Raw genomic sequence first — 15,018 nt, 5'->3', positions numbered from 1 at the left:
CGCCTGCCTTTTTGACATCAGGTAATGTATGGGAGAAATAATAACGCACTCAAACGGGCCATAAGGCATCAAAGACTTGCTTCTACTTTAATAAGCAGGCAACATTTGGGAAGGGAGCGGGGAAAGGTCCTTTGGGTCGAGGGGGGCTATTATTAGACATTCTGATATGGGCAGTGTACTGGAGCTCCCTGGGCCAAGGCTTTTACAAGACACATCTGTGTGCTGGGTTGCTTGCACTGCAGAACGCAGCAATAACTGAGGCATGAAAAGCATCCCTGTATGACTGCTGCCTCCTTTTGTTTCATTTGTACTCCCCCTCCCCCCCCTTTTTTTCTTTTTTACATTTTTAGGTGTCTAGCTCTTGGGCCATCGATCCCTGTTTTATTGTATTTTAATGTCATTCAAGTTTTGTTTGATTTATAGGTTTTTTTTCTTTTTCTTTCTGAGCCTCCCTGAACCTTGCTGCGAACCTTAGTTTTCAAGGTACCAATTGTTTTGGAGAGAGGCACTGGATGCGATGCTGCAAATTTGGTGTCTCTACCTCAAAAAACAGTCCCCCCCCCATACCCGTGGATCAGTTCTCCATTATCCCCTATGGGAATCGGTCTCCATAGTGCCCAGGAGACATTTCTCTCCCCCCCGCTGCTTTCTGAGGACCCTGAAGCGGGAGGAAGGCCACCAAACCGGGGGATCCCCTGCCCCTATCTGGGGGATGAACAACACAAATTGCTGGTGAAAAAGTCTTCAAGACTACTTAAATAAATCCTTTGCAAACCAGATTCTATTAGATTCACAGAACACATCAGAAGAGCGCATTATGCTTCTCATACATTACATACATCATTCGTATCGTTGCATTTAAAGCACGAACCTTTATCAATGTTCTTAAAAGTTACAGCCCCGCGCACTTGCAATTAGCACGTCCTGCAGTCATCACTCCACGATTTACACATCCAGAACCAAATCCGGATGCCAACTTTTCTTCTCTGATGGGTGATGTTGCCAGGTAGCACTTGCAGACTGTAAAGCAGCTATATTTCTTTCACAAAATAGGTGGCAATATGATTGGACCCAGTGCTTTTTAAATTCCTTACTCTGGCTTTGCACAACTCTCCGTCACTCATCACTACGATGACTTTTTCACCAGCAATTTGTGTTGTTCAATCCATCTGTGGTGGTTTCCTGTGTGTATGTACACCTACCTGGGGATTGGCAATCTAGAGCTGACAGCTCTACCATCACCAGTTCTGTCTGTAACCTGTTGCATTAAGCTACTCAGTATCATTCACATTGGGGAGGGACGGTGGCTCAGTGGCAGAGCATCTGCTTGGGAAGCAGAAGGTCCCAGGTTCAATCCCTGGCATCTCCAAAAAAAAGGGTCCATGCAAATAGGTGCGAAAAACCTCAGCTTGAGACCCTGGAGAGCCGCTGCCAGTCTGAGTAGACAGTACTGACTTTGATGGACCAAGGGTCTGATTCAGTATAAGGCAGCTTCATATGTTCGTATGTTCACATCTTGCCCCAACCAAAAAGGTAAAGGACTGGACAGGTCTGAATTTGGCAAATTACATTGCAGGCACTTCCACACACACTAAATAACACACTTCCAATATATTTTACTGTGTGAAACGGACAAATCCACGTGCAAACGGTCACGGAGGGGGACGGAAGCAACATTATTTCACGTGTATGGAAGTGCTGATGTGACTTCCCAAATGTCAAGATCCATGGAATGTCACCTGTCGTGCTTTTCTTCAGGAATGGCTTTACGTGTAACTGTCACCATCTTGAACAAAGCAGGAGTCAAGTAGCAACTTTAAGACCAACAACGTTTTATTCAGAATGGAAGCTAGAAGCACACCTCATCAGACAAAAGTATGGAATGGCAAGCAATCCTAAATATAGAGTAAGTGGGCAGTGAAACAGCATGCAAAATCATGGAAATGTTTTTTAGCAGATTAAAAGAATCACAAGTTGGCGTCGTGTTAGTTTATGTTAACTGGGCTGAAACAACAGCAATTAAATTGGAATAGCAGGTTGATGTCCATGTACTAAACCCATTATGTATCCTGGGTGTGAAGTGCAACAATTGAGAATCTGTTGTAATGTTAGCTTCACTCCCAGGATACGGTAATGCGTTTAGTTCGTGGACATCAATCTGCTATTCCAACTTAACTGTTTCAGCCCAGTTAACATAAACTAACAAACACCAGACCCCCCCAACTTGGGACTCTTTTAATCTGCTAAAAACCTCTGCATACTAACTCACTGCTCACTTTCTCTATATTTAGGACTGCTTGCCATTCCATACTATTGTCTGATGAAGTGTGCTTAAAGCACACGGAAGCTTGCATTCTGCATAACACTTTGTTGGTCTTAAAAGTGCCACTTGATTCCTGCTTTGTTCTACCGCTTCCGACCCATCTGTCACCATCTTGCTATGGGGCGAATATGTAACATTCTTGGGCTGATCTGGGAAAGGCTATTTTGTCTCTCCAAATGGAGATGTTAGGAGATGGGGGTGCGAAAGCAGAGCCTCTCTCCTCCTCCCTTCTCTACACCATAGGGTTGCCAAGGCCAATTCAAAAAAATATCTGGGGACTTTGGTGCTTGGAGCCAGGAGATTTTGGGGGTGGAGCCAGGAGCAAGGGTGTGGCAAGTATGATTGAATTCCGAAGGGTGTTCTGGCCATCACATTTAAAGGGACCGCACACCTTTTACATGCCTTCCCTCCATTGAAAATAATGAAGGATAGGGGCTCATCTTCTGGGGCTCATAGAATTGGACCCCCCCAGTCCAAACTTTTTGAAACTTGGAGAGTGTTTGGAGGAGAGGTACCAGACGCTGTGCTGAAAATGTGGTGCCTCTACCACACAAAACAGCTTCCCCAGAACCCCAGATACCCCCTGATCATTTTCCCATTATACCCTATGGGAATCGGTTTCCACAGGGAATAAGAAAAAGAATTGCAGATTTATACCCCGCCCTTCTCTCTGAATCAGAGACTCAGAGTGGCTTAAAATCACCTGTTTCTTCTCTCCCCCACAACAGACACCCTGTGAGGTGGGTGGGGCTGAGAGGGCTCTCACAGCAGCTGCCCTTTCAAGGACAACCTCTGCCAGAGCTATGGCTGACCCAAGGCCATTCCAGCAGCTGCAAGTGGAGGAGTGGGGAATCAAACCCAGTTCTCCCAGATGAGTCCACGCACTTAACCGCTACACCAAAGTGGCTCTCAATAACAGAGTGCCAGGAGACAACATATCAATAATGGAGACATCCCCTCCTGCTTTCTGATGACCATGAAGGGAGGGGGGACTCCAAACAGGGGGATCCCCTGCCCCCTACTGGGGATTGGCAACCCTACTACACCATCTGAAGATGGAAGCTGAGAACAGCCTTCACTGCACAGGAGATAAGAAGATGGGTTCCCTTTTGTGAACTGTTTTGTGAAGTGTTATGTGTGAGAAAGATGAAGATATTGGATTTATATCCCACCACTCCGAATCTCAGAGTCTCAGAGCGGCTTACAATCTTGTTTACCTTCTTCTCCCACAACAGGCACCCTGTGGGGCTGAGAGAGCTCTCCCAGAAGCTGCCCTTTCAAGGACAACTCCTACGAGAGCTACGGCTGACCCAAGGCCATTCCAGCAGCTGCAAGTGGAGGAGTGGGGAATCGAACTCGGTTCTCCCAGATATGAGTCTGCCCACTTAACCACTACACCAAACTGGCTTTCTGTTGGGGGTGGGGACGAGCCTGCGCTTTCCTGCATTACTTAATACTGCCTGTGACTCTCGCTTTCACTTCTGGCAAGGCCCCGAAAGGGAAGGTCTGAACTAGTAACATATCAATAAAGCTTCACTTCTGTTTCCCTAGCCAAAGTCTATCTGTGTATTACTTGGCAAACCCTCACATTTTGCCAGAAGCAAAAGCAAGAATCACAGATAGCATTAAGTAATGCAGGAAAGCACGGGTGCACCAAATCCCACTGAATGCCGGGGGTGGAATTCTAGCAGGAGCTCCTTTGCATATTAGGCCACACACCCCTGATGTAGCCAGTCCTCCAAGAGCTGACAAGGCTGTTCTTATAGGGTCTAATGTAAGCTGCAGGAGGATTGGCTACATCAGGGGTGTGTGGCCTAATGTGCAAAGGAGCTCCTGCTACAAAACAAAAGCCCTGGTTAAAACCTAAACAGAAGTGGGAGCATCCTGGGAGTGACACAGGCAAAGAGAAAGGGGCAGACCGGTACAAACTACTAAGAACGAAAACAGATCAAGCAGGACTTTTATTTGTAGCAGGAACTCCTTTGCATATTAGGCCACACACCCCTGATGTAGCCAGTCCTCCAAGAGCTTACAGTAGGCCCTGTACTAAGAATAGGGTTGCCAAGTCCAATTCAAGAAATATCTGGGGAGTTTGGGGGTGGAGCCAGGAGCAAGGCTGTGACAAGCATCATTGAACTCCAAAGGGAGTTCTGGCCATCACATTTAAAGGGACCGCACACCTTTTAAATGCCTTCCTTCCATAGGAAATAATGAAGGATAGGGGCACCTTCTTCAGGAGCTCACAGAATTGGACCCCCTGGTCCAATCTTTTTGAAACTTGGGGGTTATTTTGGGGAGAGGCATTGGATGCTAGGCTGAAAATTTGGTGCCTCTACCTCATAAAACAGCCCCCCCTCCAGAGCCCCAGATACTCGCAGATCAATTCTCCATTATTTTCTATGGGAATAAGTCACCATAGAGTTCCCAGCAGACATTTCCCAACCCTCCCCCCACTTTCTGATGACCCTGAAACGGGGGGAGGGCCTCCAAACCGGGGGATCCCCTGCCCTCACCTGGGGATTGGCAACCCTAACTAAGAACCCTGTAAGCTCCAGGAAGATTGGCTACATCAGGGGTGTGTGGCCTAATATGCAAAGGAGCTCCAGCTAGAATTCCATCCCTGCCAAATGCCACTTCCCAACGAACACCCTTTTCGAAAACCTCTTTCTCACCCTTCTTACCAAGACTGCTTCATCGTTTTGCTCGGCCAAAGGAAGCGGCACATGTTCGCAGTGCTGTTCTGGAGGGGCACGAGGTTGCTGTAGATGGGGTAGGGGGTCATGATGGTGAAGGAGAGGCACCAGGTCAAGGCGATCACCTTCAGGGCGTGCGATTTCGTCTGCCAGACTCGGGACTGCAGGGGCTTGCAAATGGCGCTGTATCTCTCCAAGGAGATGGCCACCAGGTTGAAGGTGGAGACGCTGACGGAGATGCCTGTGCGGGGAGGGAAAGGAGAGCAAAGAGGGTGAAGGAGGCCTGTCTCGGGTTGCAGCCAGACACCGAATGGAAGGGATGGCAGAAATGAAATTAGGGGCCAAAGTCTCCTGGCCCCACCCCTAAAGTCACCTGGCCCCACCCCCAAAGTCCCCAGATATTTCTTGAATTGGACTTGGCAATCCTAGTAGGCATGTATGGCCAGACATGGTATGAGAATAAAGGAAGAGAGACACAGATGTTTAAAGTAGGTTGGCTGCCATTGATTGAACTTTAGTGCAACTAAATCATATAATATGTCTTTTGTTTATTGCAGTATGCTAAACCAGGGTGGCCAAACTGCGGCTTGAGAGCCACATGTGGCTCTTTTGCACATGTTTTGTGGCTCTCAGAGGCCCAGGAGGAACTTGATTGCAGGCTTACTCTCAAGCAGGCATGTTTAGCATCAGGACCTCCGTTAGCCTCTAAGCACTGACCCATAGGGAGATGACTATTTCCTCCTTGTGTGAAGTGGGGAAGGAGGGGAAAATAGGCAGGCTTGCAAGCTCTTCTCCTCTACCACAAAGACCTAGCATAGGGAAAGCGATCACAAGAGCTGAGGGAGCCACTGGAAGGAGGGAAGGAATTAAAGAGGACAGCACAGGGTCTCCCTCTCCTTAGTTTCACAGCGCTTATAGCAGCTGTATTTACTAACCATGGTGTCAAGGCAAAGAGAGATGCATAATGATACAAACAGTGGTCAGTGATTTATATGGTACATGTGTGTTTCCTTCTCCCACTGGTGCCAATAATAATTCCCAAACCTTTCCCTATGCTGGTTTTATGGGGACCATTATTCCCAGCTTTTTTTTTTTTAAATCTCCTTCTAGCAAGGTCATGTTATAAAGTGCACACATATGTATTTTATCTTTCTGTGCAAAGAAAGAATTAATTAAGAGTTTTAATAAAGACATATATGTAAATAGTCATTCACATCTTGCGGTTCTCAAACATCTGATATTTATTCTGTGTGACTCTTCCATTAAGCAAGTTTGGCCACCCCTGTTCTGAACCTTTATGTGCTGAAACCAAACCTTGTGCCATCTAATGTAGGGTAGTAGTTAGCTTGGGAAGATCTCTGTCCGAATCCCCGGATTAGCTTGCTTTTCAGGCAGCATTTCTGGATTGAGTTATAGCCCCTCAGCTCTTAATTGAATCAGCAGGGGTTGGCGGAACCCCACTGAAAGCAGGAAACACACTGTGTCCTTCCCAGCTAGTATTGCTTCCATCTTGTCTGGGGTCAGTTTCAATCTGTTCGCTTTCCAGCATTTGACCACAACAGTCAGGCAGTTGCTCAGGATCTTCGTCTGGGGACTCGGATCGAGAGATAAACAGCTAGGTGCTGTCAGCAAATGATGACATCTTATTCCCAGGTTTTGAGGCCACAAAGCTACAAATTGTTTATCCTAAGGCTTTACAGAAAGGTTGAATTACATGGAGGGGGGGGGTTTGTAGTAGCTGAGGGAAGGAGATAGATAGATAGATAGATAGATAGATAGATAGATAGATAGATAGATAGATAGATAGATAGATAGATAGATAAATTTATTGTCATTGTTCTCAAAAAAGAAAATGAGAGCAACGAAATGATGTGCTCTTCCACAAACATACCAACACATCAACACCCCCCCCCCAAAAAAAGGACATATACATAGACCATTTAAATGCATCTGAAAACAAATAACCATTCATAACCCTGCATTTAGCCTAACCACGGCACTTGGGTAGAAGCTGCCCTTGAATCTATTTGTCTTAGCCTTCAACACTCTATATCGCCTGCCTGACGGTAAGATCTCAAATAGCAAGTGGCCCGGATGTGAAGGGTCCCTTAAGATCATTTGTATCTTCCTTTTACATCCCATATTATACAGATCCACCAATGAGGGGAGGGAACATCCACAAATCTTCTGTGCTCTTACCATCACTCTTTGGAGCACCCTTCTCTCTGCTTCCGTGCAGCTCCCAAACCACACGCAGAGGCAATAAGATAAAATGCTCTCAATGGAACTATGGTAAAAGGCAACCAGCAGACTCCCTGACAGTTGTTGTGATCTCAAGAGTCTTAAATAGTATAGTCGTTGCTGGGCCTTTTTCTCTAGAGCAAAAGTATTTGCCCCCCATGTTAGATCCTGTTTCATCCACAAACAACACCCACCCACAGAGCACTGAGCTGCAGCAAATGATTGCGCCGCCATCTTAGAAGAGCCATGAAAATGTTCAGAGTTACTGACTGATTTATGGCATACATCAAGGGGTCGTTAATGTGGTACTTACATGATTTTAGCCACCACTAGGGCTTTTCTTTTGTAGCAGGAACTCCTTTGCATATTAGGCCACACGCCCCTGATGTAGCCAATCCTCCAAGAGTTTACAGTAGACCCCGTAAGCTCTTAGAGCCCCCTAAGCTTTTAGAGCAGGGGTGTCCAACATGCGGCCTGAGGGCCAGATCCGGCCCCCCGGAGGGGTCCTATTAGGCCCGCGAGCAAATCAAAAGTAGGTTTGCAACTTACAGATACACACTTGAACAACACCTGAGCAGCATACTCGAGATTGCTACAGCACAGACATTGCCTCCAGGTTTTGATGCAATAATTCAGAACAAGAGGTGTCAGTTATCAAAGACTGTTAAATAAATAAAATATTCCCAAGAGTGCTAATGTTTTAAGGTTTTTTTTTTAAAAAAAATCTTTGTGTTTGCTACCTGGCATTACATTTATGACACACCTGGCCCGGCCCAACAAGGTCTCATTTATGTCAGATCTGGCCCTCATAACAAATGAGTCTGACACCCCTGGCTTAGAGGATTGGTTACATCAGGGGAGCGTGGCCTAATATGTGAAGGAGTTCCTGCTACAGAAAGAGCCCTGGCCACCAGGATGGGCAAGGGACCAGCGTACAAGGGGAGGCCTTCACAGATGCCAGGATCCTGCCAATATCCATCACTTTTAATGATGATGATGATGATATTGGATTTATATCCCGCCCTCCACTCCAAAGAGTCTCAGAGCGGCTCACAATCTCCTTTCCCTTCCTCCCCCACAACAGGCACCCTGTGGGGTAGATGAAGAGATTGGATTTATATCCTGCTCTCCACTCCGAAGAGTCTCAGAGCAGCTCACAATCTCCTTTCCCTTCCTCCCCCACAACAGACACTCTGTGAGGTAGATGAAGATATTGGATTTATATCCCGCCCTCCACTCCGAAGAGTCTCAGAGCGGCTCACAATCTCCTTTACCTTCCTCCCCCACAACAGACACCCTGTGAGGTGGGTGGGGCTGGAGAGGGCTCTCACAGCAGCTGCCCTTTCAAGGACAACCTCTGCCAGAGCTATGGCTGACCCAAGGCCATGCTAGCAGGTGCAAGTGGAGGAGGGGGGAATCAAACCCGGTTCTCCCAGATAAGAGTCCGCACACTTAACCACTACACCAAACTGGCTCTTTTAACAGGGTCAAAATGATCCATAGGTAAGGTTGATAGCTCTGGGTTAGGAAATACCTGGTGATTGGGAGGGGGTGGAGCCTGGGAATGTCAGAGTTTAGGGAGAGGAGGGACTTCACCAAGGTATAATACTATAGAGTCTACCTTGCAAAGCAGCCATTTTCTCCAGGTGAACTGATTTCTGCTTCCTAAAGGTCATCCCAGGATGTGTCCAGCCACTACCTGGAGATCATAGAATCATAGAGTTGGAAGGGACCTCCAGGGTCATCTAGTCCAATCCCCTGCCCAACGCAGGTAACTCACAAATACTGCCCCCTAAATTCACAGGATCTTCATTGCTGTCAGGTGGCCATCTAGCCTCTGTTGAAAAACCTCCAAGGAAGGAGAGCCCACCACCTCCTGAGGAACCACCCTAAGTGTCAGGAAGTTCTTCCTAATGTTGAGCTGGAAACTCTTTTGATTTAATTTCAATCCACTGGTTCTGGTCCTACCTTCCGGGGCCACAGAAAACAATTCCACACCATCCTCTATATGGCAGCCCTTCAAGTACTTGAAGATGGTGATCATGTCACCTCTCAGCCGCCTCCTCTCCAGGCTAAACATCCCCAGCTCCTTCAACCTTTCTTTATGGACATGCAATCCTATACATATGCAATCCTAGCGATGTATTAGACCAGGGGCCCTCAAACTTTTTAAATAGGGGGCCAGTTCACTGTCCCTCAGACTACTGGAGGGCCAGACTGCCGTTACTGTACAAGGCCGCGGGCCGTCAGTTCTCCATCTTCTGCATCTCTCTCCCTTCCCCACACCACACACCCTGGCCTGGGAACTCACCTCACCTCGGTATCACCTCACACTCTGTCTCCGCCGCCTCAGCCCAGTGCCGGAAGTGTGCGTTGCTAACGCGAGTTTAGGTCGAACGTCACTTCCGGTCTGATTTTGCCATAACCCGGCGGGCCGCACAAACGTCCTCAGCGGGCCGCATCTGGCCCACGGGCCGTAGTTTGAGGACCCCTGTATTAGACATTTCTTCTGCCTGGTCTGCATTACAGTGAACAACCAGATTTGAGTGTCTTTGTGTCATTTTATCAACAACAAAAACTACACAGTGGTGTCACAACTGTCTGTTCCTGAGATGGATAAGAACAAACAAGATGGGCAGGTCAGATTCCTCTGTAGCCTTCCTTTTGTTTACCCCGAATGCCAATCTCAGGGAGTTCCTTCCCTCCCTCCCAACGCTTTCTTCTTTTCTTGTCTTTGTGCTCACCTTCTCTGATCTCTATGACAACGATACTTGCTCTTTCAATCTCCCCATCGTAGCTTAAATTGACAACCAGGGTGCCCTGCTCTCGTCTTCTATCACAGCACAGACATCTCTTAACAATAAAGAGTAGAACAAACGTTGAGTCCAGGGGCACCTTTGAGACCAGCCACGTTTTATTCTGGGTTTAAGCTTTCGTGGGTGTTGTGTATGTGGACGAAGACTGTGTACCATGAAGGGTGTTCCTGCCAGGCTCATCGGAGCCTTGAGAACTGAGATGGGGGACTCAGGAACAATGGGCAGTAGGATCCAACTCCCCTCCGCCCTGCTCCAATCACAGATCCCCTGCTGGTTTGAATGATCCAATGGCGTCCTTGCACAGGAGCCTTGAAGTGTATATAGTTAGCCCCGTTGGTAGGGTTGCCAAGTCCAATTCAAGAAATATCTGGGGACTTTGGGGGTGGAGCCAGGAGACATTAGGGGTGGAGCCAAGATCAAGGCTGTGACAAGCATAATTGAACTCCAAAGGGAGTTCTGGCTATCACATTTAATGGGACAACACACCTTTTCAATTCCTTCCTTCCATAGGAAATAATGAAGGATAGGGGCACCTTCTTTTGGGACTCATAGATTTGGACCCCCTGGTCCAATCGTTTTGAAACTTGGGGGATAGTTTGGGGAGAGGCACTAGATGTGGTACCTAAAATTTGATGCCTCTACCTCAAAAAACAGCCCCCCCGCAGAGCCCTAGATACCCGCGGATCAATTCTCCATGATTTTCTATGGGAATAAATCTCCATAGGGAATAACAGAGTTCCCAGCAGACATTTCCCTCCCCTCCCCCCGCTTTCTGATGACCCTGAAGAGGGGGGAGGGCCTCCAAACCAGGGGATCCCCTGCCACCACCTGGGGATTGGCAACCCTACCCGTTGGCCCAGTTCTCCAGTCTTTTAGTTCAGCCATTACTATGCTGTACTTAATAAAGGAGATATGATCACTACCAGGGGTCGTTTTGTAGAAAAATAGGTGGTGGAGCTCATCCAGGGATTGTTATGCAGCTGCACCTACTATTCAGTGGAGAAGGTAGGTGGGGAGGAAAAGGGGGAGCCCTCAGAAAGGTTCAGGAGCTGTGCTCCTGTGAGCTCCTGCTGAATCTGAGGCCTGATCCCTACAGCCATGTCTCCTTCTTGCATTGAACCCATTATATTATAGTGGGCATGTACACTTGGGTATGCACATGGAAGTCTGTGCCCAGAATTAAACTTTGTTGGTTGGAAAGGGGCCTCTTGACTCAAACTTTGTTTTGTTGCTTCAGACCAAACATGGCGACCCACCTATATAAAGTGTAGATTGTCTGTTTCTTTTCTAAAGCAACAAGCTTTGCGTGGATTTCATTCTAAAACCAGCCTCCCTCTGCTGACATCGAAGTCCTGGAAATCAGCATTTCCAGCAGGAGTAGAATTCTAGCAGGAGCTCCTTTGCATATTAGGCCACACACCCCTGAAGTAGCCAATCCTCCAAGAACTTACAAAAAAAGAGCCTTGTCAGCTCTTGGAGGATTGGCTACATCAGGTGTGTGTGGCCTAATATGTAAAGGAGCTCCTGCTAGAATTCCACCCCTGATTTCCAAAGTCTAAAATGGTTTCTGGGTTAGGGTTGCCAAGTCCAATTCAAGAAATATCTGGGGACTTTGGGGGTGGAGCCAGGAGACATTAGGGGTGGAGCCAAGATCAAGGCTGTGACAAGCATAATTGAACTCCAAAGGGAGTTCTGGCCATCACATTTAATGGGACAACACACCTTTTCAATTCCTTCCTTCCATGGGAAATAATGAAGGATAGGGGCACCTTCTTTGGGGGCTCATAGAATTGGACCCCCTGGTCCAATCTTTTTGAAACTTGGGGGGTATTTTGGGGAGAGGTACTAGATGCTATATGGAAAATTTGGTGCTTCTACCCCAAAAAACACCCCCCCTCCAGAGCCCCAGATACCTGCAGATCAATTCTCCATGATTTTCTATGGGAATAAATCTCCATAGGGAATAACAGAGTTCCCAGCAGACATTTCCCTCCCCTCCCCCTGCTTTCTGATGACCCTGAAGTGGGGGGGGAGGGTCTCCAAACCGGGGGATCCCCTGCCCCCACCTGGGGATTGGCAAGCCTATTCTGGGTTGAGGAGAAAGTGTGGAAGAGCCGCTGTCCCCGCACAAAAGGTCCTTTATCCTGGCACCAGCCGTCAGCTGGATCCAAACTACTTCCCCATAATAACAATAAATGTAGCAAAGCAAACGTCTAGCTCGACTCAGCAGTGGCAGTGCATTTGTGGGTTGTGGATCCATTGATTTTGGAAATTATAGAAGTTATTTATTTTATTTTGGGCATTTGCACTCTGCTTCTCTGTTTAAAAACACTCAAGGCACCTTACCCTTTGTTCAAAGTGACTTCATGAAAAACCTTTGAACTAATAACAGAATATCTATCTTTTCAGTGGCCTGATTTTATATACGTGTGTTTGTGTGTGAGTGAAAACAACAGCATCCAACGAAGTCTAAAAAATCCCAATGTCTCCAAAAAAGCAGCAGAACAGACCAGGCCCATAGCTAGAAAATTTTGGGTGGAGGGGCCCAGGTGAAAAAAAAAATTGGTGGGGGGGGGCCGCAGAGCTTGGCTGCCTCTTCCCAGTTCTGCTTTCCACCTCCACCTGCCCCCAGGCGAGGATCACTTCCCTCTACTACTCAAGAGAAAGCCCATGCCTGCCTGAGCAGCCTGTAGCAGGCCAGATTCCGACCGTGCGGGGGGGGGGGGGATGCTAACAGGGAAGAAGCCCCTCCCCAACCTTGTCACACCTAGTATTAGGGTTGCCAAGTCCAATTCAAGAAATATCTGGGGACTTTGGGGGTGGAGCCAGGAGACTTTGGGGGTGGAGCCAGGAGACATTGGGGCGGAGCCAGGAACAAGAGTATGACAAGCATAACTGAACTCCAAGAGAGTACTGGCCATCACATTTAAAGGGACAGCACACCTTTTTAAATGTCTTCCTTCCATAGGAAATAATGAAGGATAAGGGCACCTTCTTTTGGGGCTCATAGAATTGGACCCCCTGGTCCAATCGTTTTGAAATTTGGGGTATACTTTGGGAAGAGGCTCTAGATACTATATTGAAAATTTGGTGCCTCTACCTCAAAAAACAGCTCCCCCAGAGCCACCGAAACCTCCAGATCAATTCCCCATTATACCCTATGAGAAGACATTTCCCTCTCCACCCCCCCCCCCCCCCCGTTTCTGGGAAATCTGATGCAGGGGACAGAACTCACTCACCTCCGGAGGCGCAAAGGCACATGGTCCTTTGGGGGCGTGGCTGGGCTCCCCTCCCTTCACCGGCCAGCTGACTGGGGGTGGGAAGCAGCCTGAGAAAACGGAAGAGCTCTGGCTGCTGCGATCGGGGCTGGGTGGGAAGGGCTGCCGTTCTCCCCCCTCCCCTCCCCCCCGCTTTCCCTTTTATGGCCAGCGGGGGGAGGAGGCTCCAAATCGGAAGTCTCCAGGCCTAGCGGGGGATTTGGGAACCCTACCTAGTATGCGCATTTGCAGCGCTCCTACAAAACCAGTTACATTGAAGGATCACAAGTGACTAATTTTCAGCCTGCTACGGCAGGCAGCTAAAATCCTTGTACTGAAAAATGATGCTTCCCCCCATGAATCGCTTGGCAGTCCGCAGAACGGTCAGCCGCTTGCAGAAGTGGGATGGACCACTGATGGGTGGGGTTGAGGCTCATAACGACTCTCTCGGTCTCCCCCTTGGCTCAGGCTAGGGTTGCCAAGTCCAATTCAAGAAATATCTGGGGACTTTGGGGGTGGAGCCAGGAGACTTTGGGGGTGGAGCCAGGAGACATTAGGGGTGGAGCCAAGATCAAGGCTGTGACAAGCATAATTGAACTCCAAAGGGAGTTCTGGCCCTCACATTTAAAGGGACAGCACACCTTTTCAATTCCTTCTTTCCATAGGAAATAATGAAGAATAGGGGCACCTTCTTTTGGGGCTCATAGAATTGGACCCCCTGGTCCAATCTTTTTGAAACTTGGGGGGTATTTTGAGGAGAGGCACTAGATGCTATACTGAAAATTTGGTGCCTCGACCCCAAAAAACAGCCCCCCCAGAGCCCCAGATACCTGCAGATCAATTCTCCATGATTTTCTATGGGAATAAATCTCCATAGGGAATAATAGAGTTCCCAGCAGACATTTCCCTCCCCTCCCCCCACTTTCTGACGACCCTGAAGTGGGGGGAGGGGCTCCAAACCGGGGGATCCCCTGCACCAAATTTTCAGTATAGCATCTAGGGCCTCTCCCCAAAATACCCCCCAAGTTTCAAAAAGATTGGACCAGGGGGTCCAATTCTATGAGCCTCAAAAGAAGGTGCCCCTATCCATGATTTCCTATGGATGGAAGGAACTGAAAAGGTGTGTCGTCCCTTTAAATGTGATGGCCAGAACTCCCTTTGGAGTTCAATTATGCTTGTCACAGCCTTGATCTTGGCTCCACCCCTAACGTCTCCCGGCTCCACCCCCAAAGTCTCCTGGCTCCACCCGCAAAGTCCCCAGATGTTTCTTGAATTGGACTTGGCAACCCTAGCTCACTTGCCTTTCCAGATCTTTGCCGCAGCCGCCTCAGAAGCAGAGGACCATTTGGGAAAGGGCCTGTGGTAGCACGGAGCCCCTTTTCACGCGGGCCTCAAAATGTCTGTGGCGTTCACAGCCCCCAGGTGTTGTCGCTCTCTCTCTCTCTCTCTCTCTTTCTTGCTCACTCTCTCGCTGTCCCCCCCCCACCCCGCTTTTTAACTCAGCTTCACCACCTCCGCTCAACAGACCCTGCTCGGAAAGAAAGTGCGTCGGGTTCCTAGAGGGTGGCTCCAATGGAGGGGTCCTATAGAGGGAAGGGGGGTTTAAACAGAGGGGCCGTGCCGCCCCCCATGCCCCTAATGTAGCTACGGGCCTGGAACAGACCCCACCAAATAGAAAGGATTAAAGC

General features: G+C 48.4%; 1 protein-coding gene across 1 annotated transcript in view; it reads right to left on the bottom strand.

Moving 5' to 3' along the window:
• Positions 1–15,018, bottom strand: part of CCKAR (cholecystokinin A receptor) — a 70,546-nt gene that overhangs the window by 15,816 nt on the left and 39,712 nt on the right. The window contains exon 3 of the mRNA XM_060246211.1: positions 5,005–5,257. Coding sequence (XP_060102194.1) covers positions 5,005–5,257 — 253 coding nt within the window. The remainder of the gene's footprint in view (positions 1–5,004; positions 5,258–15,018) is intronic.

The sequence above is a fragment of the Heteronotia binoei genome, chromosome 9, assembly GCF_032191835.1.
Source record: "Heteronotia binoei isolate CCM8104 ecotype False Entrance Well chromosome 9, APGP_CSIRO_Hbin_v1, whole genome shotgun sequence".
In the NCBI taxonomy this organism is placed as follows: Eukaryota; Metazoa; Chordata; class Lepidosauria; order Squamata; family Gekkonidae; genus Heteronotia; species Heteronotia binoei.
Note: the sequence above shows the minus strand (reverse complement) of the source record. Positions and strands in the feature narration are given on the sequence as shown.